The sequence below is a fragment of the Salmo salar genome, chromosome 05 (genome assembly GCF_965601325.2).
Source record: "Salmo salar chromosome 05, fSalSal1, whole genome shotgun sequence".
Lineage (NCBI taxonomy): Eukaryota > Metazoa > Chordata > Actinopteri > Salmoniformes > Salmonidae > Salmo > Salmo salar.
In genome coordinates this window covers 78,924,931-78,950,682 of record NC_138295.1, presented here as the reverse complement: position 1 = coordinate 78,950,682, position 25,752 = coordinate 78,924,931, and the positions used below count along the sequence as shown (strand labels likewise).

Below are 25,752 nucleotides of genomic sequence, written 5' to 3'. Positions count from 1 at the left end.
TCTTTCTCCCTGTTTCCTCTCACCCTGCTTCCTCTCCTCTCACTTTCTCTTGCTCCCTCCTTCCTCTCCTCTTCTTCTAATCTCCTCCCTCTCTCCCTTTCACTACTCCTCTCATCCCGCTCTCACTACACCTCTCCTCTCTCTCCCTCTCACTACACCTCTCCTCTCTCTCCCTCTCTCTGCTCCTCTCCTCCCTCTCAATTCAATTCAATTTGCTTTATTGGCATGACATAACAATGTACATATTGCCAAAGCTTATTTTGGATATTTACAATATAAAAAATAAATAAAATGAGTCAAAATTGTCAACGGGACAACAGTAACAACAATAACCAAGGGTCAAAATAACCATACATTCAACAATAACAATAATCATACAGTAGAGTACATGTGCAGGTTGATTGGTCTGTCAGACACTGTCCCTCAACTTATGGCAGGCAGCAATGTAGTGCGCTGCCAACCCACAGCTCTCTGCGTCCTCCCCCAACAGGACGGGTAGCCTATCCTCATCAGAGAGGGCTTTGAAACCTTGAATAAGGGTTTCAAATTTGGGAAAATGACACTAATTGTTTTAAATTTTTGACATTTTGTCAGGAAATGCAGCTCCGTCTCAGTTTCTGCTGTTGTGCAGTGGTTGCACAGCCTTTCCTCTACAGGGAGCCAGGTTTTCCTGTGTCTACCCTTCTCAATGGCAAGGCTGTGCTCACTGAGCCTGTACTTTATCAAGGTTTTTCTAAGGTTTTGATCAGTAACCATGGTCAAATATTTAGCCACGGTGTACTGTCGATTTAGGGCCAGACAGCACTGCATTTTGCTTTGTGTTTGTGCTTGTGTTTCCCAATAAGCAATGTAGCTTTGTTTTCATGGTCTTGTAATTTGGTTTATTCTGATTGATTGGATGTTCTGGTCCACAGTGTGTTAGTAGAACAGGTTTGTGAACTCAGCCCCAGGACCAGCTGGATGAGGGGACTCTTTTCTTTGCTCAGCTCTTGGCATTGCAGGGCTTGGTAATGATATGAGAGGGTGGCACTGTATTTTAGATGTTTCCAAAACTTAATTGCTCTTTTTTGAGTTTTTATTATTAGTGGATATTGGCCTAATTCTGCCCTGCATGCATTGTTTGTAGTTTTCCTCTGGACATGTAGGAGAATCTTACAGAACTCTGCATGCAGGGTTTCAATGGGGTGTTTGTCCCATTTGATGAAATCTTGTTTTGCAAGTGGACCCCACACCTCGCTGCCATAAAGTGCAATTGGTTCAATGACATATTCAATTAGTTTTAGCCAAAGTATTTCAATTTGAATTTGCTTTTTAATGGCGTAGAATGCCCTGCGTGCTTTCTCTCTGTTCATTCACTGCCTCATTAAGGTGTCCAGTTGAGCTTATTTTTAAACCTAAGTAATTGTAGTGTGTACAGTACTCCTATATATTTTGTACCAATTGAGAACTTTGGTCTAATTCCCTGAGATCTGGATCTTCTCTGGAAAATCATTATTTTAGTATTTTTGGGGTTTACTGCCAGGGCCCAGGTCTGTAGTGCGTTTACTGCTCTAGCAGGTCCAGGCTCTGCTGTAGACCATGTGCTGTGGGTGACAGCAGGCATAGGTCATCTGCGACGAGTAGGCATTTAACCTCTGAATTGTGGAGACTAACATCAGGGGCTGAGGATTTTTCTCGAATAGTGGCCAATTCGTTGATGTAAATATTGAAGAGTGCAGGGCTCAGATTGCAACCCTGACGAAGGCCCCGCCCCTGGTTAAAGAATTCTGTTCTTTTCTTGCCAATTTTAATGCTGCACGTATTGCCAGTATACATTGATTTAATTATGTCATATGTTTTACCCCCTATACCACTTTCAATAACTTTGTAGAACAGTCCTGTATGCCAAATAGAATCAAATGCTTTTTGGAAGTCGATAAAGCAAGGGTATATTTTGGTATTATTTTGGTGGACATGTTTATCTATCAGGGTGTGTAGGGTGTAATATGATCACTTGTGCGATGTTTTGGTATAAATCCAATTTGGCTTTTACTCAAGACATTGTGCTTATTAAGGAAGTTTAGAACTCATACATTTATAATACTACAGAAAACCTTCCCCAGGTTACTGTTCACACAAATGCCTCTGTAATTGTTAGGGTCAAATTTGTCTCCGTTCTTAAAGATTGGGGTTATGAGTCCTTGATTCCAGATGTCAGGGAAATAACCTACACTCAGGATCAAATTAAACAGTTTTAATATAGCCAATTGAAATTTTGCACTAGTAAGTTTGAGCATCTCATTTAGGATGCCATCAGGTCCGCATGCTTTTTTAAATTTGAGAGCCTGAAGTTTCTTATAGAGCTCCTGGTCAGTAATTGGGGAGTCCAATGGATTTTGATTGTCCTTTATTGCTTTTTCTAGTCCATTCAACTTCTCATGAATTTGACGTTGTTCTGCGTTTGTGTCAATTTGAACGGTGTTGTAGAGTGTTTTAAAATGGGTTGTCCATATGTCACCATTTTGTATTGCTAATCCCTCTTGTTTAGATTATTATTTTTTTCTTCCAATTTTGCCAGAAGTTGTTTATGGACTCTTCAATTAGTGTCAGCTGCTTGCTGTTGTACTGTGCTTTTTTGGTTCTGAGTGTATGTTTATAGAGTTTTAAAGTCTCACAGTAATGAAGGCGTAATTCATCATTATTTAGGTCTCTGTGCTTTTGGTTGGATAGTGTTCTAAGTTTTTTCCTTATCATTTTACAATCTGCATCAAACCAGTTGTCATCTGTGATCTTTTTTGTTTTGTTTTTTGTCAATTTCAATTGTGCTTCTTTTGCTGTTTGCCTGAATATATAGTTGATGTTTTTTACTGCTAGATTGATGCCTTCTTTACTGTGTATGAATGTGGTATCCAGAAAGTTATCTAAGAGTGTTTTGATATTTTGGTTACAGGTTGCTTTCTGGCATTCTTCTGTGCTGTTTTGGGCCCATCTGTATGAATTTCTGATGTTGTACAGCTTACTGGGCTGTGAATGTGTGGTTGTTTCCATGTCTGTTCTTTTGAGGAACAATGTAATTTGGCTGTGATCAGACAGAGGTGTTAGTGGCTTGACAGTGAATGAGCTGAGAGAGAAGGGGTCAATGTCTGTAATCATATAGTCTACTGTACTGTGGCCAAGAGGTGAGCAGTAGGTAAATCTCCCCAGAGTCCCCCCGTAACCTACCATTGACAAAGTACAGACCCAGGCTTCTACAGAGCTGCAACAGATCCCTTCCGTTTCTGTTGATGGTGCTGTCACTGTTGTTTCTATGGGGGAGATTAAGACAGTTAGAAACAGTATGGCCTGTAATAAAGCTGTCCCCTCGTGTGGTCATTAGATCAGGTAGTGTTCCTGTGCGCGCATTTGTGTCCCCACAGATGAGTACATTTCCCTGGGCCTGGAAATGGCACGTCTCTTCCTCAAGGGTGGGGAAGATCTCCTCTGAGTAATATGGGGATTCTGAAGGGGGGGGGGATATATATTGCGCAAAGGGACACATATTTTTCTGTCAATACAAGTTATTTTTGTAGTTTTAACCAAATGTGATATTTACCAATAGAGTCTCTGCCTCTATTGACAGAGCTGTGTTTCTGTGATGGCACAATTACCTCTCTGTAGCCTGTGGGACAGTGAGTGACAATGTCAGCCTTACACCATGTCTCCTGCAGAATGATGACGTCAACATCTTTAAGATTTTTGTTGAACTCCAGTGCTAAACTCTTCAGTCCAAAGGTTGATGAGTTTAGGCCCTGAATGTTCCACATGCTAACTGATAGGGATTTCATGTTGCAAAAAGAAAGAATAGCAGTCAGAAATACAGTAACTATTAACTAATAAGTTGTTAAGAGATAAACAGGATAACAGCTAACATTTTTTCTGTTATAATATATATATATTCCTATTCATTGAACAAGTAAATTCTTGTGTGTGTGTGTGTGTGTGTGTGTGTGTTAGTGCAGATGTATTGGAGGAGCTGTTTAATCTCACTTAATCCTCCAGGGTTCTCCTGTCCTCTGACGACCTCTGCGTAGCTGCGCTGGTCCTGCTTTTGGGCCCTCTGGAGTGGAGGGGGGCCAGGTCTGGGCCGGAGGGCTTCCTCTCGGGTCTGGTAAAGGTGGTGGTCTGGTGTGGGGTAGTAGGCTGGGCCCGGTCCGGTCTGGCTAAGCCGATGGAAGTGGTGATGGTCTGGTGGTGGGTGGGGTGTAGAGGGGGCCTGGGGCTCCCTGGTGGTGCAGTGGTCTGGTAGGGGTCTCTGGGTGGTCCTCTGTCCAGTGCGGCATGGGGTGTTTGTCTACCAAGTGCCACGTCCTTTAGAGACTTGGCAAACATCCCTACTGTCTGCTTCCTCAGGTGGGAGTGGTCATGCAGATGCTCTGGGGTGATTGTTGGGTGGTGAGCAACGTGTACGTTCGGGAGTAGGCCACACCCTCTGGTGAGGGCCTCTCTCTGTAGTAGGTGTTCCATGTGAGCCTCCTTGTTGACTGGGGGTGTGGGTAAAGTGTTGTCGGTATGGGGGGGGGGGGGTTGTGGGCAAAGGTGGGTCAGTGGCTCTAGCAGCACCAGGCTGATGGTAGTGTGGTCTTGGCTCTGGTGGTTGTAGGCAGGCAGGGGGGAGGATAGCCCTGCTGTTGGGGTGCCTGAGGTGAGGGGAGAGGTCGGGGTGCTGTCCTTATCTTTTTTGCTTTCCGCTATCTTCGTTAGGGTGGGGAAGTCCTGCACAACAGAGCTGAGTGCAGCCTCACTGCCCTGGACCATGAATAGTGCCGTTCTGATACATGTTTACCGTCAGAAACCTGTTTTCCTGGTCCTTATCGCTGTCCTCAAAAATGTGGATTTGCCTTCCCTTGCAGATGCCTTTCTTTGTGCTATAGCTGAAATGCCTGGTTACAGCTGTATGCCAGGCAGTAGTGTGGTCTGTGTAAAATAACAGGTTCGTAACAGCCCTGTTTTGTGAGCAGTCGGCACGGTAAGCTAGCTGACAGATTTGAATTTGGCTAGCTACCACGATGAAGATTGGTCTTTTAACTCACTCTCTGCCAATCTTTTCCTCCTGTGTTGATGTTCAGTTGTACAATTTGATTACCTATACATTTTTTGCAAATTTAATCATGTCAATCTCGTTCTTAACAACCGAAAAGTTATAACAAGTCAGGAGCTGTTCTTCTGCATGATTTCTCTCTCTCCCTCTCACTACACCTCTCCTCTCTCTCCCTCTCACTACACCTCTCCTCTCTCTCCCTCTCACTACACCGCTCCTCTCTCTCTACCTCTCACTACACCTCTCCTCTCTCTCCCTCTCACTACACCTCTCCTCTCTCTCCCTCTCACTACACCTCTCCTCTCTCTCCCTCTCACTACACCTCTCCTCTCTCTCTCCCTCTCACTACACCGCTCCTCTCTCTCTCCCTCTCACTACACCTCTCTCCCTCTCACTACACCTCTCCTCTCTCTCTCTACCTCTCCCCTCTCTCTCCCTCTCACTACTTCTCTCCTCTCTCTCACTACACCTCTCCTCTCTCTCTCCCTCTCACTACACCTCTCCTCTCTCTCCCTCTCACTACACCTCTCCTCTCTCTCTCCCTCTCACTACACTTCTCTCCCTCACTACACCGCTCCTCTCTCTCTCTCCCTCTCACTACACCGCTCCTCTCTCTCTCTCCCTCTCACTACACCGCTCCTCTCTCTCTCCCTCTCACTACACCGCTCCTCTCTCTCTCCCTCTCACTACACCTCTCCTCTCTCTCTCCCTCTCACTACACCTCTCTCCCTCTCACTACACCTCTCCTGTCTCTCCCTTTCACTACACCTCTCCTCTCTCTCCCTCTCACTACACCTCTCTCTTTCCCTCTCACTACACCTCTCCTCTCTCTCTCCCTCTCACTACACCTCTCCTCTCCTCTCTCTCCCTCTCACTACACCTCTCTCCCTCTCACTACACCTCTCTCCCTCTCACTACACCTCTCCTCTCTCTCTCTCCCTCTCACTACCTCTCCTCTCTCTCTCCCTCTCACTACACCTCTCCTCTCTCTCTCCCTCTCACTACACCTCTCTCCCTCTCACTACACCTCTCCTCTCTCTCCTCTCACTACACCTCTCTCCCTCTCACTACACCTCTCCTCTCTCTCTCCCTCTCACTACTCTCCTCTGCTCTCCTCTCTCCCTCACTACTCCTCTTTTGGCTCTCCTCTTGTCCTCTAACAGGAAGTGAGCGTAGGTTTGAGCTGACTCCAGTGGCGGCCATCTCTGTCCACCTATTGACCAGTGAGGGGGTGGAGCTCCAGGTGAACGGCCCAATCAGCATCTTCATCCCTCTACCGGCCAATAGCGGCCTGAAGGAGAACCAACACATCCCAGCCTGGAGGTTCGACCCCAGTCTAGGTGAGTACATACACACACACACAGCTTTTCAGTTTTTCCCTTTCTGAGCAGGGAGCAGATTTCCTGTGTTTGGATCCGGAGTTCCTGCCCTCTGAACTTCTAATCAGTGGGGTAAGGTGTGTGTTGTGTTGTGTGTGTTTACCCTCCTGCATCCTTCATCAGTGGGATCTATGTTTCCTGAAAGTTGATGGGATGTGTGTATCTCAGTCAAGCTGGGAAATGCATCACTACATTCTTTTTTTAAAGGAACTGGGGAAAGAAAGCGTACCAGAATGCAACACACTGTACAGTGAGACGGGAGATTAGTGAGGCAGAGTTATGAATGGAAGACTTGAGAACTTTATAAAAGATTATCTGACATATTATTGGACGTAACGCACCCTATTAAAACACATCAAAACACTATACTTCTTGTTCCTGATTACATCCACATCACAAGATTGGCTAGGAAATGTAGCCTAACCTGTTTGGAAAATCCCTCCCTCCCCTCTCTCCCTCCCTCCCCAGATCAGTAGAGTTGTAGTCAGCCCTAGATCATTGACTCAGACAGCAGTGGAGTGATTTAGGAGGGTAGCCAGAGTAGTGCTTGAACCAGTCAAGCTGAGGTACACTACCAAGGACGTCCTGTAATATGAAGGTCCAGTCACTGTGACCAACACAACGTGACTTACTGTTGCTGAAGGAGACCATTCACTAGGCCAACGAGCTGATTAGGACGGGGGCTATAGGAGCACAGACACACACACACACACACACACACACACACACACACACACACACACACACACAGACAGATATACACATAAGGTGTAAACAATCACACACAGTACTGTACCTAGCCCAGCACAGCCTGACCCAGCATAGCCATGTTCTCCTGAGGAGTCAACTCTCTCACTGGGTGACCCTTTACATGATTGACATTGAAAGCCACTGTTCCCACGATGCCTTATAGCCAGAGGGTATGTAGCCTTGTGTCAATACACGCACACACACTGTATGGGGTTAATATTTCCCAGAAACAGCCACCTCTGGTCCTCTGTGTTTTAGTCCACCGTTTCCCTAGCAACCCCCCAATAACAAACCTAACAGACCTGGGGCTTTAATTGAGTGTGTGTGTGTGTGTGTAAGTGTGCGAGTGAGAGAGAGTTTGAGATTTCTCCAGAAATATTTCTGCCTGATCATTCCTTCTCCACACAAAGAAGCCAATGTTAGGAGGGAGTGTGTTGTTGTCTAGGCTTGCACATGGAGAGGTGATAACACACACCAACTCTCACACACACACGCAAACTCTCTCAGACGCATACACACGCCAACTCTCACAGACACACACACACACACACACACACACACACACCAACTCTCACAAACACACACACACACACACCAACTCTCTCACACACACACACACACACACACACACACACACAGACACACACCAACTCTCTCACACACACACCAACTCTCTCACACACACACCAACTCTTTCTCTCACACACACACGCCAACTCTCACAGACAGACACACACACCAACTCTCACAAACACACACACACCAACTCACACACACACCAACTCTTTCTCTCACACACACACACACACCAACTCTCTCACACACACACACAGATGCTTGAGCACACAGACACACACCAACTCTCACACAGACACACAGAATCTTGAGCACACACACACACCAACTCTCACACAGACACACAGAATCTTGAGCACACACACACACACACACCAACTCTCACAGAGACACACAGATGCCTGAGCATACAGAGCCACACAAACTCTCACACACAGACGTTTGAGCAAAAGACACACACAGACTTGGTCAAACCTGTTCTGCTAGTTTAACTGACAGCATGTATTTTGTTCTGGGATGTTGTGGAGCACTGAGCTGAATGATGTCACATACTGTTAGAAAGGAGCATGTTTACCTCCGTGTGTTTATGATGTCAATACCATCCAGTTAATGATGTAACTACCATCCAGACTCAATACATTACAGAGAGGAGTTAATGATGTCAATACATTACAGAGAGGAGTTAATGATGTCAATACATTACAGAGAGGAGTTCATGATGTCAATACATTACAGAGAGGAGTTAATGATGTCAATACTTTACAGAGAGGAGTTAATGATGTCAATACATTACAGAGAGGAGTTAATGATGTCAATACATTACAGAGAGGAGTTAATGATGTAACTACCATCCAGACTCAATACATTACAGAGAGGAGTTAATGATGTCAATACATTACAGAGAGGAGTTAATGATGTAACTACCATCCAGACACAATACATTACAGAGAGGAGTTAATGATGTCAATACATTACAGAGAGGAGTTAATGATGTCAATACATTACAGAGAGGAGTTCATGATGTCAATACATTACAGAGAGGAGTTAATGATGTCAATACATTACAGAGAGGAGTTAATGATGTCAATACATTACAGAGAGGAGTTAATGATATCAATACATTACAGAGAGGAGTTAATGATGTCAATACATTACAGAGAGGAGTTAATGATGTCAATACATTACAGAGAGGAGTTAATGATGTCAATACATTACAGAGAGGAGTTAATGATGTCAATACATTACAGAGAGGAGTTAATGATGTAACTACCATCCAGACTCAATACATTACAGAGAGGAGTTAATGATGTCAATACATTACAGAGAGGAGTTAATGATGTCAATACATTACAGAGAGGAGTTAATGATGTCAATACATTACAGAGAGGAGTTAATGATGTCAATACATTACAGAGAGGAGTTAATGATGTAACTACCATCCAGACTCAATACATTACAGAGAGGAGTTAATGATGTCAATACATTACAGAGAGGAGTTAATGATGTCAATACATTACAGAGAGGAGTTAATGATGTCAATACATTACAGAGAGGAGTTAATGATGTCAATACATTACAGAGAGGAGTTAATGATGTCAATACATTACAGAGAGGAGTTAATGATGTCAATACATTACAGAGAGGAGGGAGGGAGGGAGGGAAAGCGTTTCACAAAGATGCTGAGTCACAGGCATTTCTCTCCTTCTCTTGTTTCTCTCCCCCCTCCCTGTACATTAGTCTCTTGTTTCTCTCTCCCCCTCCCTGTACATTAGTCTCTTGTTTCTCTCTCCCCTCCCTGTACATTAGTCTCTTGTTTCTCTCTCCCCCCTCCCTGTACATTAGTCTCTTGTTTCTCTCTCCCCCTCCCTGTACATTAGTCTCTTGTTTCTCTCTTCCCCCTCCCTGTACATTAGTCTCTTGTTTCTCTCTCCCCCTCCCTGTACATTAGTCTCTTGTTTCTCTCTCCCCTCCCTGTACATTAGTCTCTTGTTTCTCTCTCCCCCCTCCCTGTACATTAGTCTCTTGTTTCTCTCTCCCCCTCCCTGTACATTAGTCTCTTGTTTCTCTCTCCCCTCCCTGTACATTAGTCTCTTGTTTCTCTCTCCCCTCCCTGTACATTAGTCTCTTGTTTCTCTCTCCCCTCCCTGTACATTAGTCTCTTGTTTCTCTCTCCCCTCCCTGTACATTAGTCTCTTGTTTCTCTCTCCCCCTCCCTGTACATTAGTCTCTTGTTTCTCTCTCCCCCTCCCTGTACATTAGTCTCTTGTTTCTCTCTCCCCCTCCCTGTACATTAGTCTCTTGTTTCTCTCTCCCCCTCCCTGTACATTAGTCTCTTGTTTCTCTCTCCCCCTCCCTGTACATTAGTCTCTTGTTTCTCTCTCCCCCTCCCTGTACATTAGTCTCTTGTTTCTCTCTCCCCCTCCCTGTACATTAGTCTCTTGTTTCTCTCTCCCCCTCCCTGTACATTAGTCTCTTGTTTCTCTCTCCCCCTCCCTGTACATTAGTCTCTTGTTTCTCTCTCCCCTCCCTGTACATTAGTCTCTTGTTTCTCTCTCCCCCTCCCTGTACATTAGTCTCTTGTTTCTCTCTCCCCCTCCCTGTACATTAGTCTCTTGTTTCTCTCTCCCCCTCCCTGTACATTAGTCTCTTGTTTCTCTCTCCCCTCCCTGTACATTAGTCTCTTGTTTCTCTCTCCCCCTCCCTGTACATTAGTCTCTTGTTTCTCTCTCCCCTCCCTGTACATTAGTCTCTTGTTTCTCTCTCCCCCTCCCTGTACATTAGTCTCTTGTTTCTCTCTCCCCCTCCCTGTACATTAGTCTCTTGTTTCTCTCTCCCCCTCCCTGTACATTAGTCTCTTGTTTCTCTCTCCCCCTCCCTGTACATTAGTCTCTTGTTTCTCTCTCCCCCTCCCTGTACATTAGTCTCTTGTTTCTCTCTCCCCCTCCCTGTACATTAGTCTCTTGTTTCTCTCTCCCCCTCCCTGTACATTAGTCTCTTGTTTCTCTCTCCCCCTCCCTGTACATTAGTCTCTTGTTTCTCTCTCCCCCTCCCTGTACATTAGTCTCTTGTTTCTCTCTCCCCCTCCCTGTACATTAGTCTCTTGTTTCTCTCTCCCCCTCCCTGTACATTAGTCTCTTGTTTCTCTCTCCCCCTCCCTGTACATTAGTCTCTTGTTTCTCTCTCCCCCTCCCTGTACATTAGTCTCTTGTTTCTCTCTCCCCTCCCTGTACATTAGTCTCTTGTTTCTCTCTCCCCCTCCTGTACATTAGTCTCTTGTTTCTCTCTCCCCTCCCTGTACATTAGTCTCTTGTTTCTCTCTCCCCTCCCTGTACATTAGTCTCTTGTTTCTCTCTCCCCGTCTCTTGTTTCTCTCTCCCCCTCCCTGTACATTAGTCTCTTGTTTCTCTCTCCCCCTCCCTGTACATTAGTCTCTTGTTTCTCTCTCCCCCTCCCTGTACATTAGTCTCTTGTTTCTCTCTCCCCCTCCCTGTACATTAGTCTCTTGTTTCTCTCTCCCCCTCCCTGTACATTAGTCTCTTGTTTCTCTCTCCCCCTCCCTGTACATTAGTCTCTTGTTTCTCTCTCCCCCTCCCTGTACATTAGTCTCTTGTTTCTCTCTCCCCCTCCCTGTACATTAGTCTCTTGTTTCTCTCTCCCCTCCCTGTACATTAGTCTCTTGTTTCTCTCTCCCCCTCCCTGTACATTAGTCTCTTGTTTCTCTCTCCCCCTCCCTGTACATTAGTCTCTTGTTTCTCTCTCCCCTCCCTGTACATTAGTCTCTTGTTTCTCTCTCCCCCTCCCTGTACATTAGTCTCTTGTTTCTCTCTCCCCCTCCCTGTACATTAGTCTCTTGTTTCTCTCTCCCCCTCCCTGTACATTAGTCTCTTGTTTCTCTCTCCCCCTCCCTGTACATTAGTCTCTTGTTTCTCTCTCCCCCTCCCTGTACATTAGTCTCTTGTTTCTCTCTCCCCCTCCCTGTACATTAGTCTCTTGTTTCTCTCTCCCCCTCCCTGTACATTAGTCTCTTGTTTCTCTCTCCCCCCTCCCTGTACATTAGTCTCTTGTTTCTCTCTCCCCCTCCCTGTACATTAGTCTCTTGTTTCTCTCTCCCCTCCCTGTACATTAGTCTCTTGTTTCTCTCTCCCCCTCCCTGTACATTAGTCTCTTGTTTCTCTCTCCCCCTCCCTGTACATTAGTCTCTTGTTTCTCTCTCCCCCTCCCTGTACATTAGTCTCTTGTTTCTCTCTCCCCCTCCCTGTACATTAGTCTCTTGTTTCTCTCTCCCCCTCCCTGTACATTAGTCTCTTGTTTCTCTCTCCCCCTCCCTGTACATTAGTCTCTTGTTTCTCTCTCCCCCTCCCTGTACATTAGTCTCTTGTTTCTCTCTCCCCCTCCCTGTACATTAGTCTCTTGTTTCTCTCTCCCCTCCCTGTACATTAGTCTCTTGTTTCTCTCTCCCCCTCCCTGTACATTAGTCTCTTGTTTCTCTCTCCCCCTCCCTGTACATTAGTCTCTTGTTTCTCTCTCCCCCTCCCTGTACATTAGTCTCTTGTTTCTCTCTCCCCCTCCCTGTACATTAGTCTCTTGTTTCTCTCTCCCCCTCCCTGTACATTAGTCTCTTGTTTCTCTCTCCCCCTCCCTGTACATTAGTCTCTTGTTTCTCTCTCCCCCTCCCTGTACATTAGTCTCTTGTTTCTCTCTCCCCCTCCCTGTACATTAGTCTCTTGTTTCTCTCTCCCCCTCCCTGTACATTAGTCTCTTGTTTCTCTCTCCCCCTCCCTGTACATTAGTCTCTTGTTTCTCTCTCCCCCTCCCTGTACATTAGTCTCTTGTTTCTCTCTCCCCCTCCCTGTACATTAGTCTCTTGTTTCTCTCTCCCCCTCCCTGTACATTAGTCTCTTGTTTCTCTCTCCCCCTCCCTGTACATTAGTCTCTTGTTTCTCTCTCCCCCTCCCTGTACATTAGTCTCTTGTTTCTCTCTCCCCCTCCCTGTACATTAGTCTCTTGTTTCTCTCTCCCCCTCCCTGTACATTAGTCTCTTGTTTCTCTCTCCCCCTCCCTGTACATTAGTCTCTTGTTTCTCTCTCCCCCTCCCTGTACATTAGTCTCTTGTTTCTCTCTCCCCTCCCTGTACATTAGTCTCTTGTTTCTCTCTCCCCCTCCCTGTACATTAGTCTCTTGTTTCTCTCTCCCCCTCCCTGTACATTAGTCTCTTGTTTCTCTCTCCCCCTCCCTGTACATTAGTCTCTTGTTTCTCTCTCCCCCTCCCTGTACATTAGTCTCTTGTTTCTCTCTCCCCCTCCCTGTACATTAGTCTCTTGTTTCTCTCTCCCCCCTCCCTGTACATTAGTCTCTTGTTTCTCTCTCCCCCTCCCTGTACATTAGTCTCTTGTTTCTCTCTCCCCCTCCCTGTACATTAGTCTCTTGTTTCTCTCTCCCCCTCCCTGTACATTAGTCTCTTGTTTCTCTCTCCCCCTCCCTGTACATTAGTCTCTTGTTTCTCTCTCCCCTCCCTGTACATTAGTCTCTTGTTTCTCTCTCCCCCTCCCTGTACATTAGTCTCTTGTTTCTCTCTCCCCCTCCCTGTACATTAGTCTCTTGTTTCTCTCTCCCCTCCCTGTACATTAGTCTCTTGTTTCTCTCTCCCCCTCCCTGTACATTAGTCTCTTGTTTCTCTCTCCCCCTCCCTGTACATTAGTCTCTTGTTTCTCTCTCCCCTCCCTGTACATTAGTCTCTTGTTTCTCTCTCCCCCTCCCTGTACATTAGTCTCTTGTTTCTCTCTCCCCCTCCCTGTACATTAGTCTCTTGTTTCTCTCTCCCCCTCCCTGTACATTAGTCTCTTGTTTCTCTCTCCCCCTCCCTGTACATTAGTCTCTTGTTTCTCTCTCCCCCTCCCTGTACATTAGTCTCTTGTTTCTCTCTCCCCCTCCCTGTACATTAGTCTCTTGTTTCTCTCTCCCCTCCCTGTACATTAGTCTCTTGTTTCTCTCTCCCCTCCCTGTACATTAGTCTCTTGTTTCTCTCTCCCCCTCCCTGTACATTAGTCTCTTGTTTCTCTCTCCCCCTCCCTGTACATTAGTCTCTTGTTTCTCTCTCCCCCTCCCTGTACATTAGTCTCTTGTTTCTCTCTCCCCCTCCCTGTACATTAGTCTCTTGTTTCTCTCTCCCCCTCCCTGTACATTAGTCTCTTGTTTCTCTCTCCCCCTCCCTGTACATTAGTCTCTTGTTTCTCTCTCCCCCTCCCTGTACATTAGTCTCTTGTTTCTCTCTCCCCCTCCCTGTACATTAGTCTCTTGTTTCTCTCTCCCCCTCCCTGTACATTAGTCTCTTGTTTCTCTCTCCCCCTCCCTGTACATTAGTCTCTTGTTTCTCTCTCCCCCTCCCTGTACATTAGTCTCTTGTTTCTCTCTCCCCTCCCTGTACATTAGTCTCTTGTTTCTCTCTCCCCCTCCCTGTACATTAGTCTCTTGTTTCTCTCTCCCCCTCCCTGTACATTAGTCTCTTGTTTCTCTCTCCCCCTCCCTGTACATTAGTCTCTTGTTTCTCTCTCCCCCTCCCTGTACATTAGTCTCTTGTTTCTCTCTCCCCCTCCCTGTACATTAGTCTCTTGTTTCTCTCTCCCCTCCCTGTACATTAGTCTCTTGTTTCTCTCTCCCCCTCCCTGTACATTAGTCTCTTGTTTCTCTCTCCCCTCCCTGTACATTAGTCTCTTGTTTCTCTCTCCCCCTCCCTGTACATTAGTCTCTTGTTTCTCTCTCCCCCTCCCTGTACATTAGTCTCTTGTTTCTCTCTCCCCTCCCTGTACATTAGTCTCTTGTTTCTCTCTCCCCCTCCCTGTACATTAGTCTCTTGTTTCTCTCTCCCCCTCCCTGTACATTAGTCTCTTGTTTCTCTCTCCCCCTCCCTGTACATTAGTCTCTTGTTTCTCTCTCCCCCTCCCTGTACATTAGTCTCTTGTTTCTCTCTCCCCCTCCCTGTACATTAGTCTCTTGTTTCTCTCTCCCCCTCCCTGTACATTAGTCTCTTGTTTCTCTCTCCCCCTCCCTGTACATTAGTCTCTTGTTTCTCTCTCCCCCTCCCTGTACATTAGTCTCTTGTTTCTCTCTCCCCCTCCCTGTACATTAGTCTCTTGTTTCTCTCTCCCCCTCCCTGTACATTAGTCTCTTGTTTCTCTCTCCCCCTCCCTGTACATTAGTCTCTTGTTTCTCTCTCCCCTCCCTGTACATTAGTCTCTTGTTTCTCTCTCCCCTCCCTGTACATTAGTCTCTTGTTTCTCTCTCCCCCTCCCTGTACATTAGTCTCTTGTTTCTCTCTCCCCCTCCCTGTACATTAGTCTCTTGTTTCTCTCTCCCCTCCCTGTACATTAGTCTCTTGTTTCTCTCTCCCCCTCCCTGTACATTAGTCTCTTGTTTCTCTCTCCCCCTCCCTGTACATTAGTCTCTTGTTTCTCTCTCCCCCTCCCTGTACATTAGTCTCTTGTTTCTCTCTCCCCCTCCCTGTACATTAGTCTCTTGTTTCTCTCTCCCCCTCCCTGTACATTAGTCTCTTGTTTCTCTCTCCCCCTCCCTGTACATTAGTCTCTTGTTTCTCTCTCCCCCTCCCTGTACATTAGTCTCTTGTTTCTCTCTCCCCCTCCCTGTACATTAGTCTCTTGTTTCTCTCTCCCCCTCCCTGTACATTAGTCTCTTGTTTCTCTCTCCCCCTCCCTGTACATTAGTCTCTTGTTTCTCTCTCCCCTCCCTGTACATTAGTCTCTTGTTTCTCTCTCCCCCTCCCTGTACATTAGTCTCTTGTTTCTCTCTCCCCCTCCCTGTACATTAGTCTCTTGTTTCTCTCTCCCCCTCCCTGTACATTAGTCTCTTGTTTCTCTCTCCCCCTCCCTGTACATTAGTCTCTTGTTTCTCTCTCCCCCTCCCTGTACATTAGTCTCTTGTTTCTCTCTCCCCCTCCCTGTACATTAGTCTCTTGTTTCTCTCTCCCCCTCCCTGTACATTAGTCTCTTGTTTCTCTCTCCCCCTCCCTGTACATTAGTCTCTTGTTTCTCTCTCCCCCTCCCTGTACATTAGTCTCTTGTTTCTCTCTCCCCCTCCCTGTACATTAGTCTCTTGTTTCTCTCTCCCCCTCCCTGTACATTAGTCTCTTGTTTCTCTCTCCCCCTCCCTGTACATTAGTCTCTTGTTTCTCTCTCCCCCTCCCTGTACATTAGTCTCTTGTTTCTCTCTCCCCCTCCCTGTACATTAGTCTCTTGTTTCTCTCTCCCCCTCCCTGTACATTAGTCTCTTGTTTCTCTCTCCCCCTCCCTGTACATTAGTCTCTTGTTTCTCTCTCCCCCTCCCTGTACATTAGTCTCTTGTTTCTCTCTCCCCCTCCCTGTACATTAGTCTCTTGTTTCTCTCTCCCCCTCCCTGTACATTAGTCTCTTGTTTCTCTCTCCCCTCCCTGTACATTAGTCTCTTGTTTCTCTCTCCCCCTCCCTGTACATTAGTCTCTTGTTTCTCTCTCCCCCTCCCTGTACATTAGTCTCTTGTTTCTCTCTCCCCCTCCCTGTACATTAGTCTCTTGTTTCTCTCTCCCCCTCCCTGTACATTAGTCTCTTGTTTCTCTCTCCCCCTCCCTGTACATTAGTCTCTTGTTTCTCTCTCCCCCTCCCTGTACATTAGTCTCTTGTTTCTCTCTCCCCCTCCCTGTACATTAGTCTCTTGTTTCTCTCTCCCCCTCCCTGTACATTAGTCTCTTGTTTCTCTCTCCCCCTCCCTGTACATTAGTCTCTTGTTTCTCTCTCCCCCTCCCTGTACATTAGTCTCTTGTTTCTCTCTCCCCCTCCCTGTACATTAGTCTCTTGTTTCTCTCTCCCCCTCCCTGTACATTAGTCTCTTGTTTCTCTCTCCCCCTCCCTGTACATTAGTCTCTTGTTTCTCTCTCCCCTCCCTGTACATTAGTCTCTTGTTTCTCTCTCCCCTCCCTGTACATTAGTCTCTTGTTTCTCTCTCCCCCTCCCTGTACATTAGTCTCTTGTTTCTCTCTCCCCCTCCCTGTACATTAGTCTCTTGTTTCTCTCTCCCTCCTAAGTCTTCTCCCTCCTGTACATTAGTCTCTTGTTTCTCTCTCCCCTCCCTGTACATTAGTCTCTTGTTTCTCTCTCCCCTCCCTGTACATTAGTCTCTTGTTTCTCTCTCCCCCTCCCTGTACATTAGTCTCTTGTTTCTCTCTCCCCCTCCCTGTACATTAGTCTCTTGTTTCTCTCTCCCCCTCCCTGTACATTAGTCTCTTGTTTCTCTCTCCCCCTCCCTGTACATTAGTCTCTTGTTTCTCTCTCCCCCTCCCTGTACATTAGTCTCTTGTTTCTCTCTCCCCCTCCCTGTACATTAGTCTCTTGTTTCTCTCTCCCCCTCCCTGTACATTAGTCTCTTGTTTCTCTCTCCCCCTCCCTGTACATTAGTCTCTTGTTTCTCTCTCCCCCTCCCTGTACATTAGTCTCTTGTTTCTCTCTCCCCTCCCTGTACATTAGTCTCTTGTTTCTCTCTCCCCCTCCCTGTACATTAGTCTCTTGTTTCTCTCTCCCCCTCCCTGTACATTAGTCTCTTGTTTCTCTCTCCCCTCCCTGTACATTAGTCTCTTGTTTCTCTCTCCCCCTCCCTGTACATTAGTCTCTTGTTTCTCTCTCCCCCTCCCTGTACATTAGTCTCTTGTTTCTCTCTCCCCTCCCTGTACATTAGTCTCTTGTTTCTCTCTCCCCCTCCCTGTACATTAGTCTCTTGTTTCTCTCTCCCCCTCCCTGTACATTAGTCTCTTGTTTCTCTCTCCCCCTCCCTGTACATTAGTCTCTTGTTTCTCTCTCCCCCTCCCTGTACATTAGTCTCTTGTTTCTCTCTCCCCCTCCCTGTACATTAGTCTCTTGTTTCTCTCTCCCCCTCCCTGTACATTAGTCTCTTGTTTCTCTCTCCCCCTCCCTGTACATTAGTCTCTTGTTTCTCTCTCCCCCTCCCTGTACATTAGTCTCTTGTTTCTCTCTCCCCCTCCCTGTACATTAGTCTCTTGTTTCTCTCTCCCCCTCCCTGTACATTAGTCTCTTGTTTCTCTCTCCCCCTCCCTGTACATTAGTCTCTTGTTTCTCTCTCCCCCTCCCTGTACATTAGTCTCTTGTTTCTCTCTCCCCCTCCCTGTACATTAGTCTCTTGTTTCTCTCTCCCCCTCCCTGTACATTAGTCTCTTGTTTCTCTCTCCCCCTCCCTGTACATTAGTCTCTTGTTTCTCTCTCCCCCTCCCTGTACATTAGTCTCTTGTTTCTCTCTCCCCCTCCCTGTACATTAGTCTCTTGTTTCTCTCTCCCCCTCCCTGTACATTAGTCTCTTGTTTCTCTCTCCCCCTCCCTGTACATTAGTCTCTTGTTTCTCTCTCCCCCTCCCTGTACATTAGTCTCTTGTTTCTCTCTCCCCCTCCCTGTACATTAGTCTCTTGTTTCTCTCTCCCCCTCCCTGTACATTAGTCTCTTGTTTCTCTCTCCCCCTCCCTGTACATTAGTCTCTTGTTTCTCTCTCCCCCTCCCTGTACATTAGTCTCTTGTTTCTCTCTCCCCCTCCCTGTACATTAGTCTCTTGTTTCTCTCTCCCCCTCCCTGTACATTAGTCTCTTGTTTCTCTCTCCCCCTCCCTGTACATTAGTCTCTTGTTTCTCTCTCCCCCTCCCTGTACATTAGTCTCTTGTTTCTCTCTCCCCCTCCCTGTACATTAGTCTCTTGTTTCTCTCTCCCCCTCCCTGTACATTAGTCTCTTGTTTCTCTCTCCCCCTCCCTGTACATTAGTCTCTTGTTTCTCTCTCCCCCTCCCTGTACATTAGTCTCTTGTTTCTCTCTCCCCTCCCTGTACATTAGTCTCTTGTTTCTCTCTCCCCCTCCCTGTACATTAGTCTCTTGTTTCTCTCTCCCCCTCCCTGTACATTAGTCTCTTGTTTCTCTCTCCCCTCCCTGTACATTAGTCTCTTGTTTCTCTCTCCCCCTCCCTGTACATTAGTCTCTTGTTTCTCTCTCCCCCTCCCTGTACATTAGTCTCTTGTTTCTCTCTCCCCCTCCCTGTACATTAGTCTCTTGTTTCTCTCTCCCCTCCCTGTACATTAGTCTCTTGTTTCTCTCTCCCCCTCCCTGTACATTAGTCTCTTGTTTCTCTCTCCCCCTCCCTGTACATTAGTCTCTTGTTTCTCTCTCCCCTCCCTGTACATTAGTCTCTTGTTTCTCTCTCCCCTCCCTGTACATTAGTCTCTTGTTTCTCTCTCCCCCTCCCTGTACATTAGTCTCTTGTTTCTCTCTCCCCCTCCCTGTACATTAGTCTCTTGTTTCTCTCTCCCCCTCCCTGTACATTAGTCTCTTGTTTCTCTCTCCCCCTCCCTGTACATTAGTCTCTTGTTTCTCTCTCCCCCTCCCTGTACATTAGTCTCTTGTTTCTCTCTCCCCCTCCCTGTACATTAGTCTCTTGTTTCTCTCTCCCCCTCCCTGTACATTAGTCTCTTGTTTCTCTCTCCCCCTCCCTGTACATTAGTCTCTTGTTTCTCTCTCCCCCTCCCTGTACATTAGTCTCTTGTTTCTCTCTCCCCTCCCTGTACATTAGTCTCTTGTTTCTCTCTCCCCTCCCTGTACATTAGTCTCTTGTTTCTCTCTCCCCCTCCCTGTACATTAGTCTCTTGTTTCTCTCTCCCCCTCCCTGTACATTAGTCTCTTGTTTCTCTCTCCCCCTCCCTGTACATTAGTCTCTTGTTTCTCTCTCCCCCTCCCTGTACATTAGTCTCTTGTTTCTCTCTCCCCCTCCCTGTACATTAGTCTCTTGTTTCTCTCTCCCCCTCCCTGTACATTAGTCTCTTGTTTCTCTCTCCCCCTCCCTGTACATTAGTCTCTTGTTTCTCTCTCCCCCTCCCTGTACATTAGTCTCTTGTTTCTCTCTCCCCTCCCTGTACATTAGTCTCTTGTTTCTCTCTCCCCCTCCCTGTACATTAGTCTCTTGTTTCTCTCTCCCCCTCCCTGTACATTAGTCTCTTGTTTCTCTCTCCCCCTCCCTGTACATTAGTCTCTTGTTTCTCTCTCCCCTCCCTGTACATTAGTCTCTTGTTTCTCTCTCCCCCTCCCTGTACATTAGTCTCTTGTTTCTCTCTCCCCCTCCCTGTACATTAGTCTCTTGTTTCTCTCTCCCCCTCCCTGTACATTAGTCTCTTGTTTCTCTCTCCCCCTCCCTGTACATTAGTCTCTTGTTTCTCTCTCCCCCTCCCTGTACATTAGTCTCTTGTTTCTCTCTCCCCCTCCCTGTACATTAGTCTCTTGTTTCTCTCTCCCCCTCCCTGTACATTAGTCTCTTGTTTCTCTCTCCCCCTCCCTGTACATTAGTCTCTTGTTTCTCTCTCCCCCTCCCTGTACATTAGTCTCTTGTTTCTCTCTCCCCCTCCCTGTACATTAGTCTCTTGTTTCTCTCTCCCCCTCCCTGTACATTAGTCTCTTGTTTCTCTCTCCCCCTCCCTGTACATTAGTCTCTTGTTTCTCTCTCCCCCTCCCTGTACATTAGTCTCTTGTTTCTCTCTCCCCCTCCCTGTACATTAGTCTCTTGTTTCTCTCTCCCCTCCTGTACATTAGTCTCTTGTTTCTCTCTCCCCTCCCTGTACATTAGTCTCTTGTTTCTCTCTCCCCCTCCCTGTACATTAGTCTCTTGTTTCTCTCTCCCCCTCCCTGTACATTAGTCTCTTGTTTCTCTCTCCCCCTCCCTGTACATTAGTCTCTTGTTTCTCTCTCCCCTCCCTGTACATTAGTCTCTTGTTTCTCTCTCCCCCTCCCTGTACATTAGTCTCTTGTTTCTCTCTCCCCCTCCCTGTACATTAGTCTCTTGTTTCTCTCTCCCCCTCCCTGTACATTAGTCTCTTGTTTCTCTCTCCCCTCCCTGTACATTAGTCTCTTGTTTCTCTCTCCCCCTCCCTGTACATTAGTCTCTTGTTTCTCTCTCCCCCTCCCTGTACATTAGTCTCTTGTTTCTCTCTCCCCCTCCCTGTACATTAGTCTCTTGTTTCTCTCTCCCCCTCCCTGTACATTAGTCTCTTGTTTCTCTCTCCCCCTCCCTGTACATTAGTCTCTTGTTTCTCTCTCCCCCTCCCTGTACATTAGTCTCTTGTTTCTCTCTCCCCCTCCCTGTACATTAGTCTCTTGTTTCTCTCTCCCCCTCCCTGTACATTAGTCTCTTGTTTCTCTCTCCCCCTCCCTGTACATTAGTCTCTTGTTTCTCTCTCCCCCTCCCTGTACATTAGTCTCTTGTTTCTCTCTCCCCCTCCCTGTACATTAGTCTCTTGTTTCTCTCTCCCCCTCCCTGTACATTAGTCTCTTGTTTCTCTCTCCCCCTCCCTGTACATTAGTCTCTTGTTTCTCTCTCCCCCTCCCTGTACATTAGTCTCTTGTTTCTCTCTCCCCCTCCCTGTACATTAGTCTCTTGTTTCTCTCTCCCCCTCCCTGTACATTAGTCTCTTGTTTCTCTCTCCCCCTCCCTGTACATTAGTCTCTTGTTTCTCTCTCCCCCTCCCTGTACATTAGTCTCTTGTTTCTCTCTCCCCTCCCTGTACATTAGTCTCTTGTTTCTCTCTCCCCTCCCTGTACATTAGTCTCTTGTTTCTCTCTCCCCTCCCTGTACATTAGTCTCTTGTTTCTCTCTCCCCTCCCTGTACATTAGCCGGTCTCTTGTTTCTCTCTCCCCCTCCCTGTACATTAGTCTCTTGTTTCTCTCTCCCCCTCCCTGTACATTAGTCTCTTGTTTCTCTCTCCCCCTCCCTGTACATTAGTCTCTTGTTTCTCTCTCCCCCTCCCTGTACATTAGTCTCTTGTTTCTCTCTCCCCCTCCCTGTACATTAGTCTCTTGTTTCTCTCTCCCCTCCCTGTACATTAGTCTCTTGTTTCTCTCTCCCCCTCCCTGTACATTAGTCTCTTGTTTCTCTCTCCCCCTCCCTGTACATTAGTCTCTTGTTTCTCTCTCCCCCTCCCTGTACATTAGTCTCTTGTTTCTCTCTCCCCCTCCCTGTACATTAGTCTCTTGTTTCTCTCTCCCCCTCCCTGTACATTAGTCTCTTGTTTCTCTCTCCCCCTCCCTGTACATTAGTCTCTTGTTTCTCTCTCCCCCTCCCTGTACATTAGTCTCTTGTTTCTCTCTCCCCCTCCCTGTACATTAGTCTCTTGTTTCTCTCTCCCCCTCCCTGTACATTAGTCTCTTGTTTCTCTCTCCCCCTCCCTGTACATTAGTCTCTTGTTTCTCTCTCCCCCTCCCTGTACATTAGTCTCTTGTTTCTCTCTCCCCCTCCCTGTACATTAGTCTCTTGTTTCTCTCTCCCCCTCCCTGTACATTAGTCTCTTGTTTCTCTCTCCCCCTCCCTGTACATTAGTCTCTTGTTTCTCTCTCCCCCTCCCTGTACATTAGTCTCTTGTTTCTCTCTCCCCTCCCTGTACATTAGTCTCTTGTTTCTCTCTCCCCCTCCCTGTACATTAGTCTCTTGTTTCTCTCTCCCCCTCCCTGTACATTAGTCTCTTGTTTCTCTCTCCCCCTCCCTGTACATTAGTCTCTTGTTTCTCTCTCCCCTCCCTGTACATTAGTCTCTTGTTTCTCTCTCCCCCTCCCTGTACATTAGTCTCTTGTTTCTCTCTCCCCCTCCCTGTACATTAGTCTCTTGTTTCTCTCTCCCCCTCCCTGTACATTAGTCTCTTGTTTCTCTCTCCCCCTCCCTGTACATTAGTCTCTTGTTTCTCTCTCCCCCTCCCTGTACATTAGTCTCTTGTTTCTCTCTCCCCCTCCCTGTACATTAGTCTCTTGTTTCTCTCTCCCCCTCCCTGTACATTAGTCTCTTGTTTCTCTCTCCCCCTCCCTGTACATTAGTCTCTTGTTTCTCTCTCCCCCTCCCTGTACATTAGTCTCTTGTTTCTCTCTCCCCCTCCCTGTACATTAGTCTCTTGTTTCTCTCTCCCCCTCCCTGTACATTAGTCTCTTGTTTCTCTCTCCCCCTCCCTGTACATTAGTCTCTTGTTTCTCTCTCCCCTCCCTGTACATTAGTCTCTTGTTTCTCTCTCCCCCTCCCTGTACATTAGTCTCTTGTTTCTCTCTCCCCCTCCCTGTACATTAGTCTCTTGTTTCTCTCTCCCCTCCCTGTACATTAGTCTCTTGTTTCTCTCTCCCCCTCCCTGTACATTAGTCTCTTGTTTCTCTCTCCCCCTCCCTGTACATTAGTCTCTTGTTTCTCTCTCCCCTCCCTGTACATTAGTCTCTTGTTTCTCTCTCCCCCTCCCTGTACATTAGTCTCTTGTTTCTCTCTCCCCCTCCCTGTACATTAGTCTCTTGTTTCTCTCTCCCCCTCCCTGTACATTAGTCTCTTGTTTCTCTCTCCCCTCCCTGTACATTAGTCTCTTGTTTCTCTCTCCCCCTCCCTGTACATTAGTCTCTTGTTTCTCTCTCCCCCTCCCTGTACATTAGTCTCTTGTTTCTCTCTCCCCCTCCCTGTACATTAGTCTCTTGTTTCTCTCTCCCCTCCCTGTACATTAGTCTCTTGTTTCTCTCTCCCCCTCCCTGTACATTAGTCTCTTGTTTCTCTCTCCCCCTCCCTGTACATTAGTCTCTTGTTTCTCTCTCCCCCTCCCTGTACATTAGTCTCTTGTTTCTCTCTCCCCCTCCCTGTACATTAGTCTCTTGTTTCTCTCTCCCCCTCCCTGTACATTAGTCTCTTGTTTCTCTCTCCCCCTCCCTGTACATTAGTCTCTTGTTTCTCTCTCCCCCTCCCTGTACATTAGTCTCTTGTTTCTCTCTCCCCCTCCCTGTACATTAGTCTCTTGTTTCTCTCTCCCCCTCCCTGTACATTAGTCTCTTGTTTCTCTCTCCCCCTCCCTGTACATTAGTCTCTTGTTTCTCTCTCCCCTCCCTGTACATTAGTCTCTTGTTTCTCTCTCCCCCTCCCTGTACATTAGTCTCTTGTTTCTCTCTCCCCTCCCTGTACATTAGTCTCTTGTTTCTCTCTCCCCTCCCTGTACATTAGTCTCTTGTTTCTCTCTCCCCCTCCCTGTACATTAGTCTCTTGTTTCTCTCTCCCCCTCCCTGTACATTAGTCTCTTGTTTCTCTCTCCCCCTCCCTGTACATTAGTCTCTTGTTTCTCTCTCCCCTCCCTGTACATTAGTCTCTTGTTTCTCTCTCCCCCTCCCTGTACATTAGTCTCTTGTTTCTCTCTCCCCCTCCCTGTACATTAGTCTCTTGTTTCTCTCTCCCCCTCCCTGTACATTAGTCTCTTGTTTCTCTCTCCCCCTCCCTGTACATTAGTCTCTTGTTTCTCTCTCCCCCTCCCTGTACATTAGTCTCTTGTTTCTCTCTCCCCCTCCCTGTACATTAGTCTCTTGTTTCTCTCTCCCCCTCCCTGTACATTAGTCTCTTGTTTCTCTCTCCCCCTCCCTGTACATTAGTCTCTTGTTTCTCTCTCCCCCTCCCTGTACATTAGTCTCTTGTTTCTCTCTCCCCCTCCCTGTACATTAGTCTCTTGTTTCTCTCTCCCCCTCCCTGTACATTAGTCTCTTGTTTCTCTCTCCCCTCCCTGTACATTAGTCTCTTGTTTCTCTCTCCCCGTCTCTTGTTTCTCTCTCCCCCTCCCTGTACATTAGTCTCTTGTTTCTCTCTCCCCCTCCCTGTACATTAGTCTCTTGTTTCTCTCTCCCCCTCCCTGTACATTAGTCTCTTGTTTCTCTCTCCCCCTCCCTGTACATTAGTCTCTTGTTTCTCTCTCCCCCTCCCTGTACATTAGTCTCTTGTTTCTCTCTCCCCCTCCCTGTACATTAGTCTCTTGTTTCTCTCTCCCCCTCCCTGTACATTAGTCTCTTGTTTCTCTCTCCCCCTCCCTGTACATTAGTCTCTTGTTTCTCTCTCCCCCTCCCTGTACATTAGTCTCTTGTTTCTCTCTCCCCCTCCCTGTACATTAGTCTCTTGTTTCTCTCTCCCCCTCCCTGTACATTAGTCTCTTGTTTCTCTCTCCCCTCCCTGTACATTAGTCTCTTGTTTCTCTCTCCCCCTCCCTGTACATTAGTCTCTTGTTTCTCTCTCCCCCTCCCTGTACATTAGTCTCTTGTTTCTCTCTCCCCCTCCCTGTACATTAGTCTCTTGTTTCTCTCTCCCCCTCCCTGTACATTAGTCTCTTGTTTCTCTCTCCCCTCCCTGTACATTAGTCTCTTGTTTCTCTCTCCCCCTCCCTGTACATTAGTCTCTTGTTTCTCTCTCCCCCTCCCTGTACATTAGTCTCTTGTTTCTCTCTCCCCCTCCCTGTACATTAGTCTCTTGTTTCTCTCTCCCCCTCCCTGTACATTAGTCTCTTGTTTCTCTCTCCCCCTCCCTGTACATTAGTCTCTTGTTTCTCTCTCCCCCTCCCTGTACATTAGTCTCTTGTTTCTCTCTCCCCCTCCCTGTACATTAGTCTCTTGTTTCTCTCTCCCCCTCCCTGTACATTAGTCTCTTGTTTCTCTCTCCCCCTCCCTGTACATTAGTCTCTTGTTTCTCTCTCCCCCTCCCTGTACATTAGTCTCTTGTTTCTCTCTCCCCCTCCCTGTACATTAGTCTCTTGTTTCTCTCTCCCCCTCCCTGTACATTAGTCTCTTGTTTCTCTCTCCCCCTCCCTGTACATTAGTCTCTTGTTTCTCTCTCCCCTCCCTGTACATTAGTCTCTTGTTTCTCTCTCCCCCTCCCTGTACATTAGTCTCTTGTTTCTCTCTCCCCCTCCCTGTACATTAGTCTCTTGTTTCTCTCTCCCCCTCCCTGTACATTAGTCTCTTGTTTCTCTCTCCCCCTCCCTGTACATTAGTCTCTTGTTTCTCTCTCCCCTCCCTGTACATTAGTCTCTTGTTTCTCTCTCCCCTCCCTGTACATTAGTCTCTTGTTTCTCTCTCCCCCTCCCTGTACATTAGTCTCTTGTTTCTCTCTCCCCTCCCTGTACATTAGTCTCTTGTTTCTCTCTCCCCTCCCTG

General features: G+C 47.0%; 1 protein-coding gene across 2 annotated transcripts in view; it reads left to right on the top strand.

Moving 5' to 3' along the window:
- The window catches only part of LOC123743181 (protein FAM171A1), a 58,996-nt gene that overhangs the window by 24,902 nt on the left and 8,342 nt on the right, over window positions 1-25,752 (top strand). For both annotated transcript variants that reach the window (XM_045718996.2, XM_045718995.2), the window contains one exon: window positions 6,220-6,396. In XM_045718996.2, coding sequence (XP_045574952.2) covers window positions 6,220-6,396 — 177 coding nt within the window. The remainder of the gene's footprint in view (window positions 1-6,219; window positions 6,397-25,752) is intronic.